Genomic DNA, 17,584 nt, shown 5'->3' with positions numbered 1-17,584 from the left:
TCTTTTTTCTAGAGCTCTTGAACAAAGTACCCCCTTTAGCCACTTTTGACTACACCTTCAAGGCTCACAATTCTTTGTTCAATATTTTAAGGATTCTATTGACATGGTTAAGTTTAGAGCATGGCTCTGATACCATGTTAGATGAACACGACTCTACAACGGTATGATATTGTCCACTTTGAGTATAAGCTCTCATGGATTTGCTTTCGGCTTCCCCAAAATACCTCAGGCTAATGGAGATAGTATTTCTTACCTATAATACTCCTCGCATTTAAGCAAATATGTTTAAATTCTTAAGGTTGAGTTAATTACTTGACATAATGACAAAATCATATTATTTATTTTAAATTATTCAAAGATACTTGGTTGAAATTAATTACGAGAGAGTTAAAATTATTTCAAAATCCTATCTCTTATTTTTTTTTTCAAATGGATTAGTTGAATACAACCATCTTTTTTACATAAACAATTAGAGATAATGATGTGATAAATAGAGTTCAAGAAGAAGAATTAGTTGAATTAAGAGAGTAAAAAAGGGGTTATTAATAGTTAATAAAATAAGGGAGCGATAATAATAGTAAATTAAAGAGGGATTAGAGCATTATAAATGCAGGTGAAAGGGTAATTTTTTTATGATACACAAAAGTGGGGGCTACACAAAGGTCAGCCCTCCATCTTTTGTTCCCATCCTAAACAAGCCCTTAATTTCTCATCTCCCCCATGGAGACTGCAAGATCCCTGCAACCCCTTCTTCTTCTTCTTCCTCTTCTTTTCGTCCTCGTTGATGCTCGTTCGAGCTCGATCGACGCCGTTAGTGCCTTTTACCAGACGCTTGTTCTTAATGAGCAGAAACTTCCATTGATGGATATGAAAATACCTGCAACTGAGTGCATCTTTCACAAGCCAAGTGAGTGTTGTTCCCAAAAAATGGGGGGAAATCTGTTAATTGAAGTTTAATTATGTGTTGATTGTGATTAATTAATTGGGATCTGTTTTTCTTTTTTCTCTGCTTTTGGTATTATCTTGGATTTGGGGTTTTTGCTTTTAATATTTTCTTTATTAAAAGATATATTGGGTTTCATTTCATTTTTGGGTTTTTATTTATTTATTAATTTAAGTTTTTAATTCAATCTAATCCTACTAATTTGATTATATATATATATATATATATATATATATATATATATCTTTGAGCACGAGTTTGTACGGGTAAAAAAGAGATCAAATGGATGGAAGGAGATTTCTAGGATGCGTGTTGTTTCATGTCATAAATGACATTTCTAGAATGCGTATTGTTTCATGTTATAACTAAACGCAAAAAATTTACATGACTCACTTGTTGCTAGAAAGTGGTACCATCTGCCGAGAGCAAGTGTTGCCCAATTTGCAAGTCGTGTTCAGCCTATTTGTTTAAATTTTATAATTTTTGTAATTGATAATTGTAACGGAATTATTGGAATTTTGAATTTACAGGAGTGGAGAAGGAAACAGCGACATTTGAAATGAAAGAAAGAGACTATTGTTCAGGCAATATAAAAGACCGAGACAAGAATCTCCAAGACCGCCTAGTCCTCGACGAAATTCACGTCGATTCCCTCCTATCCCGATTCAAATACGCCACTTCTCTCTTCACCCCCCACGACATCTCCGACACCCATCTCCCCTTAACCCTCGGCACCAGCCTCCAGACCCTCAACTACCTCGTCACCGTCCGCATCGGCCCTCAAAACCTAACCCTCATCGTCGACACCGGCAGCGACCTCACCTGGGTCCAATGCCTCCCTTGCCACCTCTGTTACAACCAACAACAACCCCTCTTCGATCCCTCAAACTCCCCTTCATTTGTCTCCCTCCCCTGTAACTCCAACAACTGTTCTGCTTTCCAACCCACAGCTGGAGGCTCCGGCGCTTGTACCAACGGCAGTTCAAATCCCTGCGATTACGAGGTTAACTACGGCGACGGCTCTTACTCCCGTGGAGACCTCGGATTTGAAACGCTGAAGTTGGGGAATGTTTCCATTGAGAATTTTATATTTGGGTGTGGCCGGAATAACAAGGGCTTGTTCGGCGGAACCTCCGGATTGATGGGTTTCGGTAGAAGCGAACTCTCCGTTGTTTCTCAATCTTCCTCTGTTTACGGCGGCGTTTTTTCGTACTGTTTGCCGTCGACTGAAACCGGTTCTTCAGGTTCTTTAACGATGGGGGCTGGAGATTTCTCAAATTTCCGAAACATTTCACCAATTTCGTACACGAAAATGGTGACAAATCCACAAATGTCGAATTTCTACACACTGAATCTGACCGGAATTTCCGTTGGTGGGTTGAAATTGGTGGTGCCGCGTTTGGCTCGGAGTAAGGGAGTTTTGAGCTTACTCGATTCCGGCACGGTGATTACCAGGTTGCCTCCGTCGGTATACCAAGCTTTGAAGGAGGAATTTGTGAGGCAATTTTCTGGGTATCCAAGGGCGGCTGGATATTCGCTGTTGGACACGTGTTATAATCTTAGTGGGTTGAAAGAAGTGAAAACTCCGAATGTGAAGCTTCATTTTGAAGATGAGGGAGTGATGAGTGTGGATGTTGCGGGGCTTTTTTACTATGTGAAATCTGATGGGTCTCAGATTTGTTTGGCGTTTGCGAGTTTGGCGGATGAAGATCAGATTGGGATTATTGGGAGTTATCAGCAGAAGAATCAGAGGGTTATTTATAATTTGAAGGAATCCAAGGTGGGTTTTGCAGGTGAGCGTTGCAGTTTCTAGCTCTGTTGGGACAGATTTTCCCGGAAAATTGGAATGGATTTTCCCGGGAAAGTTGAAATGGATTTTCCCGGAAAATTCTGGGGTGGAGAAACGGGGCTTGATGTTGTACTATTGTAATGGGTGGGGAGAATTTGGGTTTCTATATATTTCATTTTTTACTCTCTAAATCTGAATTCAAATATTCCCCTAAATAATTTTTACTTATATTTATTGCTTTCAATTCCATATTTTGTGGAACATACTAGTTAGGGGTATTTTTGTCTTTTTGTTGTGATCGACACCTAGCATATAGTTAGGGGTATTTTCGTCCTTTTGTCATCGTCCAGTGTAGCATCTAGGTTTTTTTTTTTTTTTTTTTTTTTTTTTTTTTTTTTTTGTATCGTCCAAATTTCACGGAAATGTATAGTACTCTATTTCATTATAAAAATCCGGTCTAATCAACTAGACCCTGTACAGTATGCACTCTTTTGCTTGCATTTATAACTCTCTGTCAAAATCTCTTTCGAATATTTCTCTATACCCTCGTTTTCTAGAATCTTCTTAAATCAAAGCTAGAGGCTCGACCAGACGTATGCCCGTAAGCGACATAAGAATGAATTGGCTTAGCTCACAGAATATAACTATTGGTAGGGGGATATGACTCATTTGGTCGACAATGTAGCATCTAGGATTTTTTTTGTATCGTCCAAATTCTCTTTGTGTATGTGCTTCTCGGAAACGTATAGTACTCTATTCAATTACAAAAATCTGGCGTAATCAACTAGACCATGTACCGTTTTCTTTGAATCTGGAATATGATGCTACCAATAATTGCTGTGGCTTTCGCACCTATGGCTTTCTCCGTAGCATCTAGGAGACCTTAATTACATTAATTACTCAAATTTGTATTTCTAATTAGAAGACCTTAATTACAATTAACAACATTTATAGTTGTAAGACAAAAATGGTGATGGATACGAATTAATTGTATTGTTAATATCAATTATATCAAGCCAATAGTAGATAAATGAAAAAAAAAAATTATTATTATGAAAAATCATATCTACTAAATAATTGAAAGGAGGGCTATAGAAACTGATTTCCTCTTTACGACAAAGTATTTAATAAAATTATTATGTCTATTTTTTAATAATGTAAATTAAAAAATAATATATATTAAATTTATTAAATACAAAAATACAAACAAGCAACTTCCATTTGTCTCCTTAAATATTTTCTTACTGTTTCTTTTCTCCCTTTCCTTTAAAATTGCGGTTTTCCATTGGACGAATCGGTCATTTCGTCTCTCTCTCTCTCTCGTTCTTCCTCTTCTTCGCGCACTTCCCTCTTACCACTCCACCTCCTCTGCTCGTTTTAATGGCGAAGATCTCACACTCACCCCACGAAAATTCCATTTCCACCACCGCTGATCCATCTCACTCTTCTCCAATCCATCAGAGTAAGGCTCTCAAGCGCACGCGTAAGTCCGTTCGTCGTGATGCTCCCGCTCAGCGTAGTTCTGTATACCGCGGCGTCACCAGGTTAGGTTAGCCTTTGTTGATTTGGTTGAAGTCGAATGAATCGATTGATTTGAGTTCTCTCTGTTTTCTATGTTTTTTTTTTTTTTCTTTTTTCTTTTGCTTGAGTCTATTTGGTTTGCTTTAGGCATAGATGGACGGGACGGTATGAGGCGCACTTGTGGGATAAGAATTCTTGGAATGAAGGACAGAATAAGAAAGGAAGACAAGGTTCTGTAGTTATCTGTTTGTTTTTTCTTTTTGAATCTGTAAGTTGAGGCGATTCTAATTTTTTTGTTCTTTGATCTTTTGATTCATGCCTCTGTATTGCTGTGCGTGGCTTATTGATGAAATTTTGAATCGAAACGCGCAGTGTATTTAGGTATGGTCTGCGATTGGAACTTGAACTTGTGATTTAATGTTGAAACAGAGCTTCGATCGGGTTAAGTATGTGTGCTATTGTTTACTTCTGATCTACAGGAGCGTACGATGATGAAGAAGCGGCGGCTCATGCTTACGACCTTGCAGCGCTCAAGTACTGGGGAGCAGAAACTGTTATTAACTTTCCAGTAATTTTCCAATCGATTGATCGTTGTTCTGCACTCACTTGTTTTTCTTTTGGCTATGGAAATTAAGAAATTGGTTGAAGCTGTGTTCATTCTCTGATTTGATCATTTGCAGCGATTAACGTACCAAGACGAGCTTAAAGAAATGGAAGGCCAATCAAGAGAAGAGTATATTAGATATTTGAGAAGGTAATAACCATTTTATTCTCATCTTAAACTTCAAAAATAGAATCCTTGTCCATTTTTATGAGTTCAATTAACAGGAAGAGTAGCGGCTTTTCTCGGGGTGTTTCAAAGTACAGAGGTGTAGCAAGGTACCATAGCCTCGTTCACATTAAAGTTTAGAGCTACAATTTTATTCAACCAAAACATGTTCATATATAAATAAATACATGTGACACTGTTTTGCCTACTATTTTAACAAGTAATCTAAGTTTGTTATACCATTGTTTACTTAACCTTCAATTTTGTTCATGAGATTATGGTTCTTAAATCTAGTTTATAGTATAAAAGGTATTGCAATTAGTAAATTTGTTGCTTCTGGCAGACAATCTTATGCATCAAACACTAATTTGATACCTTAATCCTAAGTCAAACACTCCCTATTACCTACTTATACTTACCCTTCATACACATATATGAAACACATGTGATGTGTTGCGTGTGGAAGTTTCTTTCTTGGCTTTCTTCGTCGCCATTTTGGGGTTCTTTTTAGCCATCAATTGGGGAAATATCTCTTTCCACTTACAGTAGGGACAATTAATGATATCACCATTCAACCACTACTAACCCACTGGGAAGGAGGGGAAGAACATTTCCATATGTGCATAGTGTGTTTTTATTTTCTTAATTTATATTCTTGATTTTATTTTTCTCAATCTTTTTATTATGTCGTGGCAATTGACATGCAAATACCTTAAATGTTCAAATACTTTTATCTTTGTAATTATGAAAAAAAAAAAAAAAAAACAGGGAAATGCAGGCACGTGGCTACGGGCATGTAACACAATTTTCTTTGGTCAAAGCTGCTTTAAGGAGCAATTGTCATAATTCTTTTTCCACATTTGAATTATTGAATGATAAAAGATAATGAATTTATTATTTCAGCATAAAATTTATACAACTCGTAGAAATAGGAGTAGTTTTAGTTTAAATGAAGAAATTGAATAATTAAACCATATTTCTGCTTGGGAAGATAGAACCCGTTACCATCTTTGGGAGTATTGAGGAGTGTTGAGGATTATTGGGGTGTGTCCCACATTAGTTAATTTAGTAGAAAATTATGGGTTTATAAGTGGAGAATATTATCTCTATTGAGGTGTTTTGGGGAAGTCCAAAGCAAAGTCTTGTGATTCCTAACCGTGGATTGTAAGCATTTACATTTTTTTTTTTAAATTGAAAGAATTTTGCTTAATTTATATCGATTTGAATTGCTGCAGGCACCATCATAATGGGAGATGGGAAGCTCGAATCGGCAGAGTGTTCGGCAACAAATATCTTTACCTTGGAACATACGGTATTTTTCTCTTTTACTGCACAAACCCAACTATTAACTGTTGAAAACAGACTAAATCTATAGTTTAATTAAAGAAAAAACCACGTAGAAGCTAAAAAGATATAAAGGGGGAAAATAAAAAACAATTGTTTCTTTAAATTATAGGTTTTTCATGATGTGGTCAACAGCCTCCCTTCATTATATTATTATAGAGATGCCATCACACATCATACCATTTTTGTGTCTTATTTCATGCATCACTCTTTAATATTTTGAATGAATAAGAATAGTTTTATTTCTTTTGTTTGTTAGTTCAATATGTCATCTAATCTTTTGATTTCATAGAATAATTTATATTATCGTCTGCCTTTATATTCTAATTTTTTTTTTACTGCCAAAACCCATAAAATTAATTATTAAAAATTGTTCTATGTTTATCATCTAATTATATAATGTGTATTTATACCTTTCAATAAAAACCGTGCTCTTATCTCGATTATAAAGCTACATCATCGCCCTTTTAAAGAAGTATATAATAAAATAAAGTGTTTGAAAACTGTGGTAATTTATCCCACATAAAATCTACTTAAACTTAGGTACTTTAGATAAGTACCCAGATCCCGCCAAAGGCTTCCTCTCTCTGGCTCCTCCTAAAAGAAAGAACCTTCCCTCGAGGCTTTAAAATGTGTCTGCTAGGAGAAGGTTTCCACATCCTTATAAATGGTGGTTTGTTCTCATTCCCAACCAATCTCCTCTGGGCTTTAAAACGCGTATGCTAGGGGAAGGTTTCCACACCCTTACAAAAGGTGGTTTGTTCTCTTCCCCAACCAATGTGGGACAGAGGCCCAGCGTCCTCGCTAACACTCTTTCTTTCCTTCGATCGATGTGGGACCGCCCCCAAATCCACCCCCTTTGGGGCCCAGCATCCTTACTGGCACACCGTTTCGTGTCTACCCACTTCGGGGAATAGTGAGAAGGCTGACACATTGTCTGGTGTCTGACTCTGATACCGTTTGTAACCCCTGAGATCCATCGCTAGCAGATATTGTCCTTTTTGGGCTCTCCTTTTTGGGCTTTCCCTCAAGGCTTCAAATTTGTTCTCCTCTCCAACTAATTACTAACGTACATCACACTTTAAATGAAGTTTTCAAAACTTTTATTTATTTAAAAAATATTTTCATTTAGACTTCCTAAGCTTTATTTTAAAGAGATGATTATCAAATTGTGTTCATATTTAATGTTCTTACAGAGTATATTATTTTTGTATAGTAAATAAATCTATCCATGTTATTTTTCTTGAAAAAAAGTTTAATTTTTTTTTTTCTTTAAAAAGCCGAAATATTTAAACCATATACGCAACTAAATCTAGTAGTTGGCATGTAGATCACCAAACCTCAACTGCTGCATGGCCAGCTATTTAAGATTTATTCATTTCGACACATGATATCATAAATTCATTGTCTTCTCACCAAAACTTGCATACATGTTATTCCGGGGAAGTTAGAAATTAATATCTATTTTTTTTATTATTATTGTTATTTCTATTTGCTTTATTTTCACTTTACAGCTACGCAAGAAGAAGCTGCTAGAGCTTACGACCTGGCGGCAATAGAACATCGTGGCCTTAACGCCGTTACAAATTTCGATATCAGCCGTTACATCAAATGTCTCCGTCCAGGGGAACAGCATATCCCAGACAATAACCGTCCATCAAGTCCAAACGCCGGTGACACTGCCTCAGAATTTGACCCCAAATCCCCTCTCGAAATTACCTTTCCGTCGCAATCTTCGAGCTCCGACCAACCAACTACCGCGCCGGAACCTCACGGCGGCCACCCCTCATCGTCGTCGGCGACGTTGGAGCTGCTACTCCATTCGTCAAAATTTAAACACATACTAGAAAGGACATCCGCCGCTGAGACTCCACAGACGCTGCCGGAATCCGTCCGGCCGCGTCGCTGTATACCGGACGACATTCAAACCTACTTCGATTGTAGTACTCAAGATTCTGACGACATTGCCGGAAGCGACGACGGAATTTTCGGGTACCTAAACTCGTATTTTCCTTCATCAGTTTTTCATAGCGCACTCGATGCTTAATTAGGTGTAATCAAGAAAGGAGATTGAGGAAATGAGGAAATAGCTTGGGTTGGCCATAGCCATGGCGGATTACGACGATCACCAGAAACGGCGACAATGGAGGGCATGGCCTGAGGTATGTAATTAATTAAAATTATAGAAATTTTGGTTTTTACTTTTGTGAAGCCTTCTCTTTGATTCACAAGAATGGGGTAAGAAAACGTTTAACTTTTTACCCCCGTAGAAATTATCTGCATGCTACCGTAGAAATCTTGGGTGCATCCGGAATTGAGGTTGGAAGTTTAGCATAAATCACTCATTTCTAAATTATAATAAGAAGGGCTTAGAGTCTATCTCATGGATTCATGGGCGAGATTTTATTTTTGTAAATATAAATAAAATACATGGTAAGAATGAAAAGTATCGGGAATTTTCAAAAACCCTCTTTAAAATCATCTTAGTCATGTAAAATTGCTTCTATTGTTATTATTATTTATTTTTGTAGTTTTAAAAACTTATTCGAAATTACTTTATTTCTTTTAAACTGATTCTATTTTAAAACCATCTTAGTCTATAATTTCTTTACAAAAATAATTATTTTAATCGTTAGCATAAGATAAAAAAATAGTTAGAATATAATTTAAACCTTTATTTTTTCAGAATATTATGACCAAAAAAAAAAAAAAAGATTAAAAAAATCAAAACTACAATAAAATTCAGATTGTTAGGCTACATTCTCTATTGACATGTAGATATATAATTAGTTTCGAATTAATTGATGTAATACTTTTTCCCATAGTTCAGAAATTCAATCCAAGTAAATTATTATCTTAAAGCTTGTGGTCACATAGGCTTCTTAGTTCTTGCTGACTTTAGGCATCCCTTTTATTATGCAGGGTCCGGGCTACACACTTGGCGAGTGATTGTGATTTGGTTAGCTGGAAATTGAAAGTCTTGCCGGTATACCAGCTCAACTCCTCCAGGAAAATTGATTGTAAGTATGATAAATTTGTTCGATTTTGTCAAATTATTAAAGTTCTTAAAGTTCGATAGTATTTTGTATAATTTAATCTTATGTTTAGATAAACTATATTCTCCTTTTAGATGCTCTAATATTTGCGAATTATTAGTCCAATTGATCCAAAAGAGAAACTTGATTCACCAAAAGCATTAAAGCAAAACATTGTTAATCATCAAAATTCAGAACTCTTAAGTCGGGAGAATTTACAAATACATCTTCAATTAGAGTTGCATCGATCTTTGCTATGTCAGGCCATTGCAAGGAAAGTTGTTCAGAGATTGAACAGCAAAAGAGCTGAGAAGCAGCCAAGGATTATCATACTGAGCAACAAAGCTTTGAATCTATGGAAGCCAGGCATATGCAAAATGCTTGGTAACCTGTCAATGGATACCTGCCAAAACACAAAACAACCGATAAATTATATCAACATCCCACAAGTCTATGAGCTAATTGAAACTTTAATCTAATGGACACAAAATTCAATTTTATATCTAATGGTTTCGTTTTCTAACTAGTCGATGACCTTTTAGATAGTAGCATGAAAGTACAACGACTAAATGGTAGGACATCCAGTTGGTTTTGGTCGGTTTTATTTCCAATGAACACAAAGAAGGGCTGACTAGGAATTGATCTGCTTACCTATAATCCATCACATACTTGGACTTCCCAATCCTTCCAAGTTGGAGAATTGTTTGCTTGCCATTTTCCTGTGCCAAAGACCCACTAACAAGCTCAGCCTCTTCTGATTGAAATTCATTCTCTTTCTATCTCATTAGAATGTAGATTTGTACCTCTAAAGTTAACTGAAAATTCTTCACAGAGGTTTGGATCATAAGACCTGAAACTGCTCTTCCTCTGTCTCTGAAGTCCAACTCATATTGCTTAGAAATCTGAAGAACAACCAAGAGCAATGAAACATTGAGGAATATCCCAAAAGACTTCAAGTCTCTATTGAAGAGTTTTAAATTGCAATTTCCAATTCACCTTGTTGTATTGAGGAACTCTAGAAACAAGCTGGTGGACTTTGGTCTTTTCTTCCTCCCACTCCCTTGGCAGCCCTGCTATGTGCTGCACCTGCTACAGCATACAATCAAGCAGCTATTTAAAAAGTTTCGAAAACGTTCGAAACATGTTGACAAGTATTAGAAATGCCTACAATATGAATATGAAATACTAATAGCAACTCAATGACTTTTATAGGCTTCCCCTCAAGATTTTAAAAACGCGTATGCTAGGGACAGGTTTCCACACCCTTGTAAAGTTTGTTTTGTTCCCCTCTTCAACCGATATGGAATCTCACAATCCACCTCCCTATTGGGTCCAGCGTCCTCGCTGGCACTCGTTCTCTCTCCAATCGACATGAGATCTCACATGTTTCTATTGACATTTTAATAAATTTGAAAGCATCATATCACATTGTTGGTACAAAATTCTCACAAAGCCTTGTAAGAGTTGAAAAGATTTTCATATGTTCTTAAGCACCTGATTGGTGTTTTTCAGCTGAATTGTTTGATGCTTGGGGATGAAAGCCTTCATGCTTCTATGACTGCCTGTCCAAGTGGTTATTGTAGGCATGAATCTGTAGAAAAAACAGGTAAATCAGTTACTCCAAACTAGAAATAGGGAAGGGGAAGAAAATAGAGAGAGAGCTGGAAGGATGGGGCGGCGGCCTACGTTACAGCAGCAAGAAGCGATTTCGACTGGCTCGGGATGGGTTTCAGTCGGCTCGCCTGAGAATGAACATGAAAAGAAACCATGTCATAATCATAGGTACTCTGCAAACTTCTTTCTAATTCAACACAATTGAACATTCCATTAAACCTGATCCCATATATGATACTTCGAACCAACAAGGTTTGTAGTCATGGATCCAACAAAACTATCATCTGCATTGCACAATATCCCTCTTGCACTCTGAGCTATTTTATACTCTGACCTCCCATTCCGTCGTCGATGCCGAGCCACCGCCAACTTCCGGTCCTGCCTTCCCTTCCCTTCCTGATACCAAGATGTTCACCAAGAACAAGTAAGTAGGTGCAGGGTTGGGAGTTTCTATTGTTCTATTTTTCTTGGAGGGTTGAGTTAGAAGGTCCTAAATTTCTCATAAAACACCCTTGATTATAAGATAGATAATCAAAATCTCAAGGTTAGAGAAACATAAACACAACCATCCTCAAAAAGTCTAAAGCTGAACAACGAAGATTTGGCATAAGCAAACTAACTGTCAGATCCTAAGTCGGTTTGAGAGGAGAACAAAACATCCCATATAAGTGTGTGGAGGTCAAAGCAAACAATACCTGCTAGTAGTAGGCTTGTGATGTTTACAATAACCCGTTTAAAAGGGCACCATTTCTATCCATTTTGCTTCGAGTTTTCAGAACTAGATTTGAATTTTGAAAATACTAACAAAATAAAGAAATTCATGAACCAAAGTAGTATAAGAATGGGAAAGAGACGAACTTACATTGGTGTAGAGAGAATAGAAAGCACCACCACGAAGCCCATCCGGTGACTTCTCCTTCACAATGACACAGGTACATCTCCCCACATCCACAGGCAATGGCCTACACAACAACGACCTGAAAAAAAACAAAACACAAAACATAATCACATCCTTAACATCCTCAAAAGAAGCTGTGAGGTAGTAGTTGAAATGGTAATCAAAATGAGTATTCAAAGTCTTGTTCAACAAGGTTGTGAGATAGTAAGCTTAATTTAGTTCTCAAAAACAGAGAACTAATAAGAGAACCCACCTGTTAGGCAATGTGGACCAAGAAGAAGCTGGAGCAGCTTCAGAATCCGAAAAGTCCCAAATCTTCAACGAACTCGAGTGCTCTGAATCAGTCCCCTCCCACAACTTAGACCCAAAAACCTTATCTGGTTCATTCATCTGCATACACAGATGAAGCGACGAAGGCTTCAACGCCTTCCCAGTCGAAAACGACTTGAAATCCCCAAATTTCTTAGGATTAGCACAAGACCCATTAATCGGAATCGCGTTTTCTTTGTCGCAGAGCACTCCATTTTCATCGCTCTGTTTCTCCTTCGTATTGGGTGTCAAGTTTTCCTTACCTTGCCGGAATCCGCCGTCGCTACAGCTACGGTTGTGCCGGAGGTCAGTAAGGGGATTAACATAGAGAGGATTATAGGAAGTTTGGCGTTGAATGATCGTCTTCTTGTCACCACTCATGCTTTTGTCTGTTGAGACAAGAACAGGGGAAGAGTTAAGAGAATGAGAAAATGGGGGAAGGTATTTTGTGGTCTAGTCTCTATCTCTGGATTCATAACCTGGAATTTATACGCGAGGAAGAAAGAGACCATTAAAAACATTTAGCTTTGTTTTAGAACATTTAAATTAGAGTGATTAAGAAAAGATTCAAACTTTAAATTTTTTTTATTTTTTTATTTTTTTATTTTTTATAAGCTGAAGTGAGCTGTGGGAAGATGACATTGGGAAAGGTCAGAAGCTTTGGGGGAAAAAGGAAATATTTGAATTTGAAATGGGCATTGGAAAAAGTGGAAGCTTTGGATTTTGTTTGGAGGTTTTGTTTTTGCATGAGGAACCAACGGTAACCTTAAAAAAGAAATAAATAAATAAATAAATAAAACAGTGGGATTTGACTGTTTGATGGAGAAGGAGGGAAAGGCGGGAAGTGGGGTTTTTTCAAAATGGGACATTTGAGAATCTGTCTTTGTCTATGTTCTTGTGTTTGGAAGTGGACCCCACTCTGTTTCATTTGCTTCTTTCTTTCAAAAACGAGTTAAATAAATAAATCAAAACTATAGCATTTTAGGGAACATGTTTAAAATTAGTAATGTTAAGGTTGTTTTTTTTTTTTTTCCGTAATATATTTTAAATAAAAATACAAATAGTCATTTACTAGAGAAGAATATTCATTTAAATTAGAAATGAGAAAAGTAGAAAGAGATTTATCCTCATTGTCTTTGACTTTACCTCATATATATATATAGCAAAAGGAAGAAAAATCCATGGCCCGACCCCATCATTTCCACCCCGTAGGAATTACGAGATCACCCCAAGGATGCCTTCAGTATTCAAGGGTCGCGGACCGACCATAGAACCCTGTTCAATAAGTGGAATGCATTGATGTCCGCTATCTGGTTGGGCAGTAAGGGTCGGAGAAGGGTAATCACTCATTCTTAAAACCAACACTCTTAAGACGAAAGAGGCGGGCGGAAAAGGGGGGAAAGCTCTCCGTTCGTGATTCTCCTGTAGTTGGATTCTCCGGAACCACAAGAATCCTTAGTTAGAATGGGATTCCAACTCAGTACCTTTTTGAGATTTTGAGAAGAGTTGCTCTTTGAAGAGCACCGTACAATGAAAGTTGTAAGCTGTGATCGAGGGGGGGGGGGGGGGGGGAGTTATTGTCTATTGTTGGGCTCTATGGTAGAATCAGTCGGGGGGCTTGAGAGGCGGTGGTTTACCCTATGGTGGATGCCAGCGGTTCGAGTCCGCTTATCTCCAACTCGTGAACTTAGCCGATACACCGACAATCTAAACTCTGAAGATCAAGATATTGATTACACCTACAACTAAAATGGAAATCAAGCGTGGTTTAAAAATGCCGAATCTTGTCTCAATCATCATTTGTCAAGACTATTCAGAGTAAGTTCCTGAAATCAGTAATTTCTGCTGGGCCTTTATATATATATCTTTAATATTTAAACATAAAAGTAGTTAGTATATATTGAAAAATATAAATTAATCAATTAAAATTATTTTTTAAAATATATATACAAAAATAATTTTTTGTCAAATTATAATTTTTTGTCAAAACAAATTGTCACATCATTATTTAAATTAATTATTAAAATATATACAGAGAAAATTTGAACTACATACAAAAAAATTTACAGGTGTTCACAAATTAAATTATATTAATGTATCATGCAACTTAAGATAGCCCAATAACATTGGGTCGTATGGTTGTTGGACCAAAAACTAATTTAGCCCAAAATCCTACAAGGCTCGTCAAAAAATCCATAGCTAGAGAATGCAGAACATTATGTGACACCTGCTAGAATACATGAACAAAGATCGCAGCCTTATATTTGAATATTTGATAAAATTTCTAATTTATATATATATATATATATTGATACACAAACTAAGCTAAGCTAATTAGAGTAAGAATAACCATAAACTAAAAAAAATAAAAATAAGATATCCATAATTTTTTTTCAACGTATTTAAATGTTCCTGATTGATTTATCAAAGAATCATATAAATATATAAATAATGGATTCTCATGTGATACACTTTTGATAAGAAACTCGGCAAAATAGCCTCGTAACTTCGGGAGAAGGGGTGCCTCCTAAAAATTGTATACCCCCGGGAACAGTAGTTAACAAAGGTCGTGTAAATAATAAATAAATGAAATGAGTTTAAAAGTCATAATCACCGTCTACCTAAAATTTACTGTGAATTATCAATTACCCAACAATTATGCTACTATGAGTACACAGAGCTATTCATGAGTCAAACAAACAGATTTCAGGCATCTTAGGCACCAGTGAATTGTTCAAATAAAGCATTAAATTCGTTTCTGCAGGGTAACACAGTTGATTTTCATGCACCCAAGACCACATACATTACTAATCAGCAAACACAAAATGACTGGTTAATGCATTCTTTGTGTTAAGAAATTCATTTCTCAGATAATAATGTATACAGAGTTCACTTGCATTTTACTTCACAACTTTGTATGGCAAACTGACTAACTTGAACTCTTTTTTTTTTTTTTTTTTTTTTTTCTTTTTAAATCTTCAACCCAAATTGTTCGGAATTACAAACAAAATGCACAAATTGCAGAGCACTAACCCGAGTATTAAAGAATTTTCAGTTTCCCTTTAGCCATGGAAGTTTTTGCAAGCTCCAGTTGACACTGAGCCTTTTGCGCCCCAGTCAGTCCAGAGCAAGAGGAAGAGCCTAAGGTGACAGCAAAGTAAAGGTAAATCGTGCAAAGAAAAGTCAAGAGGACAAGTGCTGTGAGGAGGAAGCGATGTCGCTGAACGAGAGTCGACCAACTACCCAACTCATTTGGAGGAAAGGCCTTTCGGAATGATGGGGACCTCCTGTGAGGAGAAGACAGGACACTGTCAAGAACCATGTTGCATGATCCAACCTCCTCAGTCAGCCTGAAATGTAAAGCACGGATTAGATAATTTACTACATGATTTTTTAACTTTTTTCACAGCAATATTGAAGTTCATTTAGCATGCTAGCAGAACATTTCGAGGAAGGGTAATTGATCTCAGTTTCTAATGTTGTTGATGATGACTTCACCAAGAACAAGACATTCCAAACATCATATATAAGTAAGAAATCCAAACAGTGGCACTTTTTTTCTTCCTAAAAAATGGAACTCATACGAGCACAATTCTTTATCTCTTGGCTCTTGTACTGATGCAAGACAAATGCAACCAAGTAGTAACCATTCAGCACTGTTCTCCAGTTCTTCCATTACCAACAGATGTAAGAATGAGGCAACCAACACTCCCAATGCAGGAAAACGTTGTTTATTTCAACATATGATGCAGAAATAAGCCAAAGAATGCAATTTTCAAACATGGGGTTAGAACCTACGACCCTCAAGGGAAAGAGTTCATGTCAATAACCGTTGAGCTAAGCTCAATTTGATATAAATTTGATATATTCTAATCGAAAGAAAAGTAGCTCATCAAGCAATTACTTTCAATGTATTGTAAAGAAAGACAACATATCCTGTCACATAAACACCAATATCATAATGGCAATCTAAAAAACCATATTCTGATTAGTCCACCCAGAAGAAGGCAAGCAAGTTCAAAAGGTGCCTCAGAATTTATCCAAATAGATAACCCACAAGCACATGTCTGAAGGTCGCTAGAACATGAAATTAACACAACTCACTCATATAACTCTTCTTGTTGTGACTTGATAACTTCAGAAATTTCAAGCATTAAGATAGGCAGACCGAGTTCTTGAAATGAAACTTGAAAAATGGATATATCCAGTAAAGTCGATGATGCAGATTTAATTACTTATTAATTATCAAAGATGAAAACGACCAGAAAGAATCCCAAAAATTCAGATGCAACTGTAAGCCAGTAAAATTTAATGTGAACAAGAACCCGAAAATTCGAACATTTTAAACAGTAGAAAGTTACAGAGGTTCAAAAATGAAACTCTTCCTCCATGTTCCTAAATTAATCCCAAACCCTATCATTTCGAAACCTCTACGCTAAAATTCCTCCCACCGAAAAGAACGTAAAGAACCAAACAAATAAACAACCACAACTAAATCACAAAACAAAACTCGCGAGATGGCAAGGTTTCAGAAGATCGAATTCTCAAAATTTACACTAAAATCAGATCGAGGCACATTGTTAAACCTACAACAACAATCACTCAATCCCTTCAACAGAAGGCAGTATGACCACAGCTCCGATCTAAACCCATCCAAATCCCCCAACGAATTCAATCAAAACAACCAACACTTCAACCAAAATCCAACAAAAATAAACAACCATACCGAGCAAATTTCAAGCGATACACATCAGTTGGAAACAGCAGATCAAAGAGAAATAGAGAGAGAGAGAGAGAGAGAGAGAGAGAAACTTACAAAATCAAAAGCCGCTAATTCCAAACAGAAGGAGCTGAACAGATATTTTTGTGGTGCTTATCTGTTTCAACACGCCTCGGCTGCTGGAGAAAGATGCCCGAAAGGCCGTCCACGCGGTGTCCACAGTTGGAAAACTTTGCAGAGGGAAAAAGAAAGCGTGGGAATAATATATATATATATATAGAGAGAGAGAGAGAGAGAGAGAGAGAGACATATCTGAATTCAATGACGGCTCTTCGATGTGGTCTAGGGCCACCATAAAAACCGACCCAAATACGGTTTATTTTCGTTCTGTGTTTTTTAATTGAAATTAAATTAAATATTTTACAGCTAGGAGAGAGAAACCAATTTTACAACTTTCTCTTACTATTTATTTATTTATTTTTATTTTTTGAAAAAAATATTTATAATAAAAGTTTGGTATAATTTTACCAAGAGATAGATAGGATTCGGTATCATAATCGGCCAGAGTGAAGAGGCGGCCCTCTTTCACCAAGTAGTGCTAATTTCTCCCTTTTTAGAATGGCTCCAGTGGGGCCTAATTCT

General features: G+C 36.7%; 4 protein-coding genes across 7 annotated transcripts; 2 read left to right on the top strand and 2 right to left on the bottom strand.

Annotated features, from left to right (window-relative positions):
- Window positions 1-656: 656 nt before the first annotated feature.
- Window positions 657-2,962, top strand: LOC147787653 (aspartyl protease family protein At5g10770-like). The gene is made up of 2 exons (XM_087118982.1): window positions 657-907; window positions 1,474-2,962. Exons 1-2 carry the CDS (start codon window positions 721-723, stop codon window positions 2,754-2,756), a joined length of 1,470 nt encoding a protein of 489 aa, XP_086975108.1. The 5' UTR covers window positions 657-720; the 3' UTR covers window positions 2,757-2,962.
- Window positions 2,963-3,967: 1,005 nt separating this feature from the next.
- LOC111778116 (AP2-like ethylene-responsive transcription factor At1g79700) lies at window positions 3,968-9,495 on the top strand. 2 transcript variants are annotated; one of them, XM_023657775.2, is made up of 9 exons: window positions 3,968-4,276; window positions 4,401-4,483; window positions 4,626-4,634; window positions 4,733-4,821; window positions 4,934-5,007; window positions 5,082-5,132; window positions 6,258-6,334; window positions 7,881-8,528; window positions 9,289-9,495. In XM_023657775.2, exons 1-8 carry the CDS (start codon window positions 4,113-4,115, stop codon window positions 8,411-8,413), a joined length of 1,080 nt encoding a protein of 359 aa, XP_023513543.2. In that variant the 5' UTR covers window positions 3,968-4,112; the 3' UTR covers window positions 8,414-8,528; window positions 9,289-9,495. The 2 variants fall into 2 exon arrangements, with proteins under 2 accessions (XP_023513543.2, XP_086975389.1); XM_087119263.1 differs by lacking the exon at window positions 4,626-4,634 and having other exon boundaries at window positions 3,969-4,276.
- A 54-nt stretch (window positions 9,496-9,549) lies between these two features.
- On the bottom strand, window positions 9,550-12,630 carry TLP8 (tubby like protein 8). 2 transcript variants are annotated; one of them, XM_087119262.1, is made up of 9 exons: window positions 12,167-12,630; window positions 11,878-11,992; window positions 11,235-11,411; window positions 11,088-11,143; window positions 10,896-10,992; window positions 10,398-10,490; window positions 10,205-10,303; window positions 10,053-10,120; window positions 9,550-9,804 (listed from the first exon to the last, which is right to left on the bottom strand). In XM_087119262.1, exons 1-9 carry the CDS (start codon window positions 12,601-12,603, stop codon window positions 9,729-9,731), a joined length of 1,218 nt encoding a protein of 405 aa, XP_086975388.1. In that variant the 5' UTR covers window positions 12,604-12,630; the 3' UTR covers window positions 9,550-9,728. The 2 variants fall into 2 exon arrangements, with proteins under 2 accessions (XP_086975388.1, XP_023513542.1); XM_023657774.2 differs by having other exon boundaries at window positions 10,398-10,487.
- Window positions 12,631-15,048: 2,418 nt separating this feature from the next.
- LOC111779417 (uncharacterized) lies at window positions 15,049-17,199 on the bottom strand. 2 transcript variants are annotated; one of them, XM_023659592.2, is made up of 2 exons: window positions 17,039-17,199; window positions 15,049-15,572 (listed from the first exon to the last, which is right to left on the bottom strand). In XM_023659592.2, the coding sequence occupies exon 2, from the start codon at window positions 15,542-15,544 to the stop codon at window positions 15,263-15,265; it is 282 nt and encodes a 93-aa protein (XP_023515360.1). In that variant the 5' UTR covers window positions 15,545-15,572; window positions 17,039-17,199; the 3' UTR covers window positions 15,049-15,262. The 2 variants fall into 2 exon arrangements, with proteins under 2 accessions (XP_023515360.1, XP_023515359.1); XM_023659591.2 differs by lacking the exon at window positions 17,039-17,199 and adding an exon at window positions 16,949-17,032.
- Between the last annotated feature and the right edge of the window lie 385 nt (window positions 17,200-17,584).

The sequence above is a fragment of the Cucurbita pepo genome, chromosome 17 (assembly GCF_057944985.1).
Source record: "Cucurbita pepo subsp. pepo isolate OVF chromosome 17, ASM5794498v1, whole genome shotgun sequence".
In the NCBI taxonomy this organism is placed as follows: Eukaryota; Viridiplantae; Streptophyta; class Magnoliopsida; order Cucurbitales; family Cucurbitaceae; genus Cucurbita; species Cucurbita pepo.
This window is presented reverse-complemented; position numbering and strand designations above follow the sequence as displayed.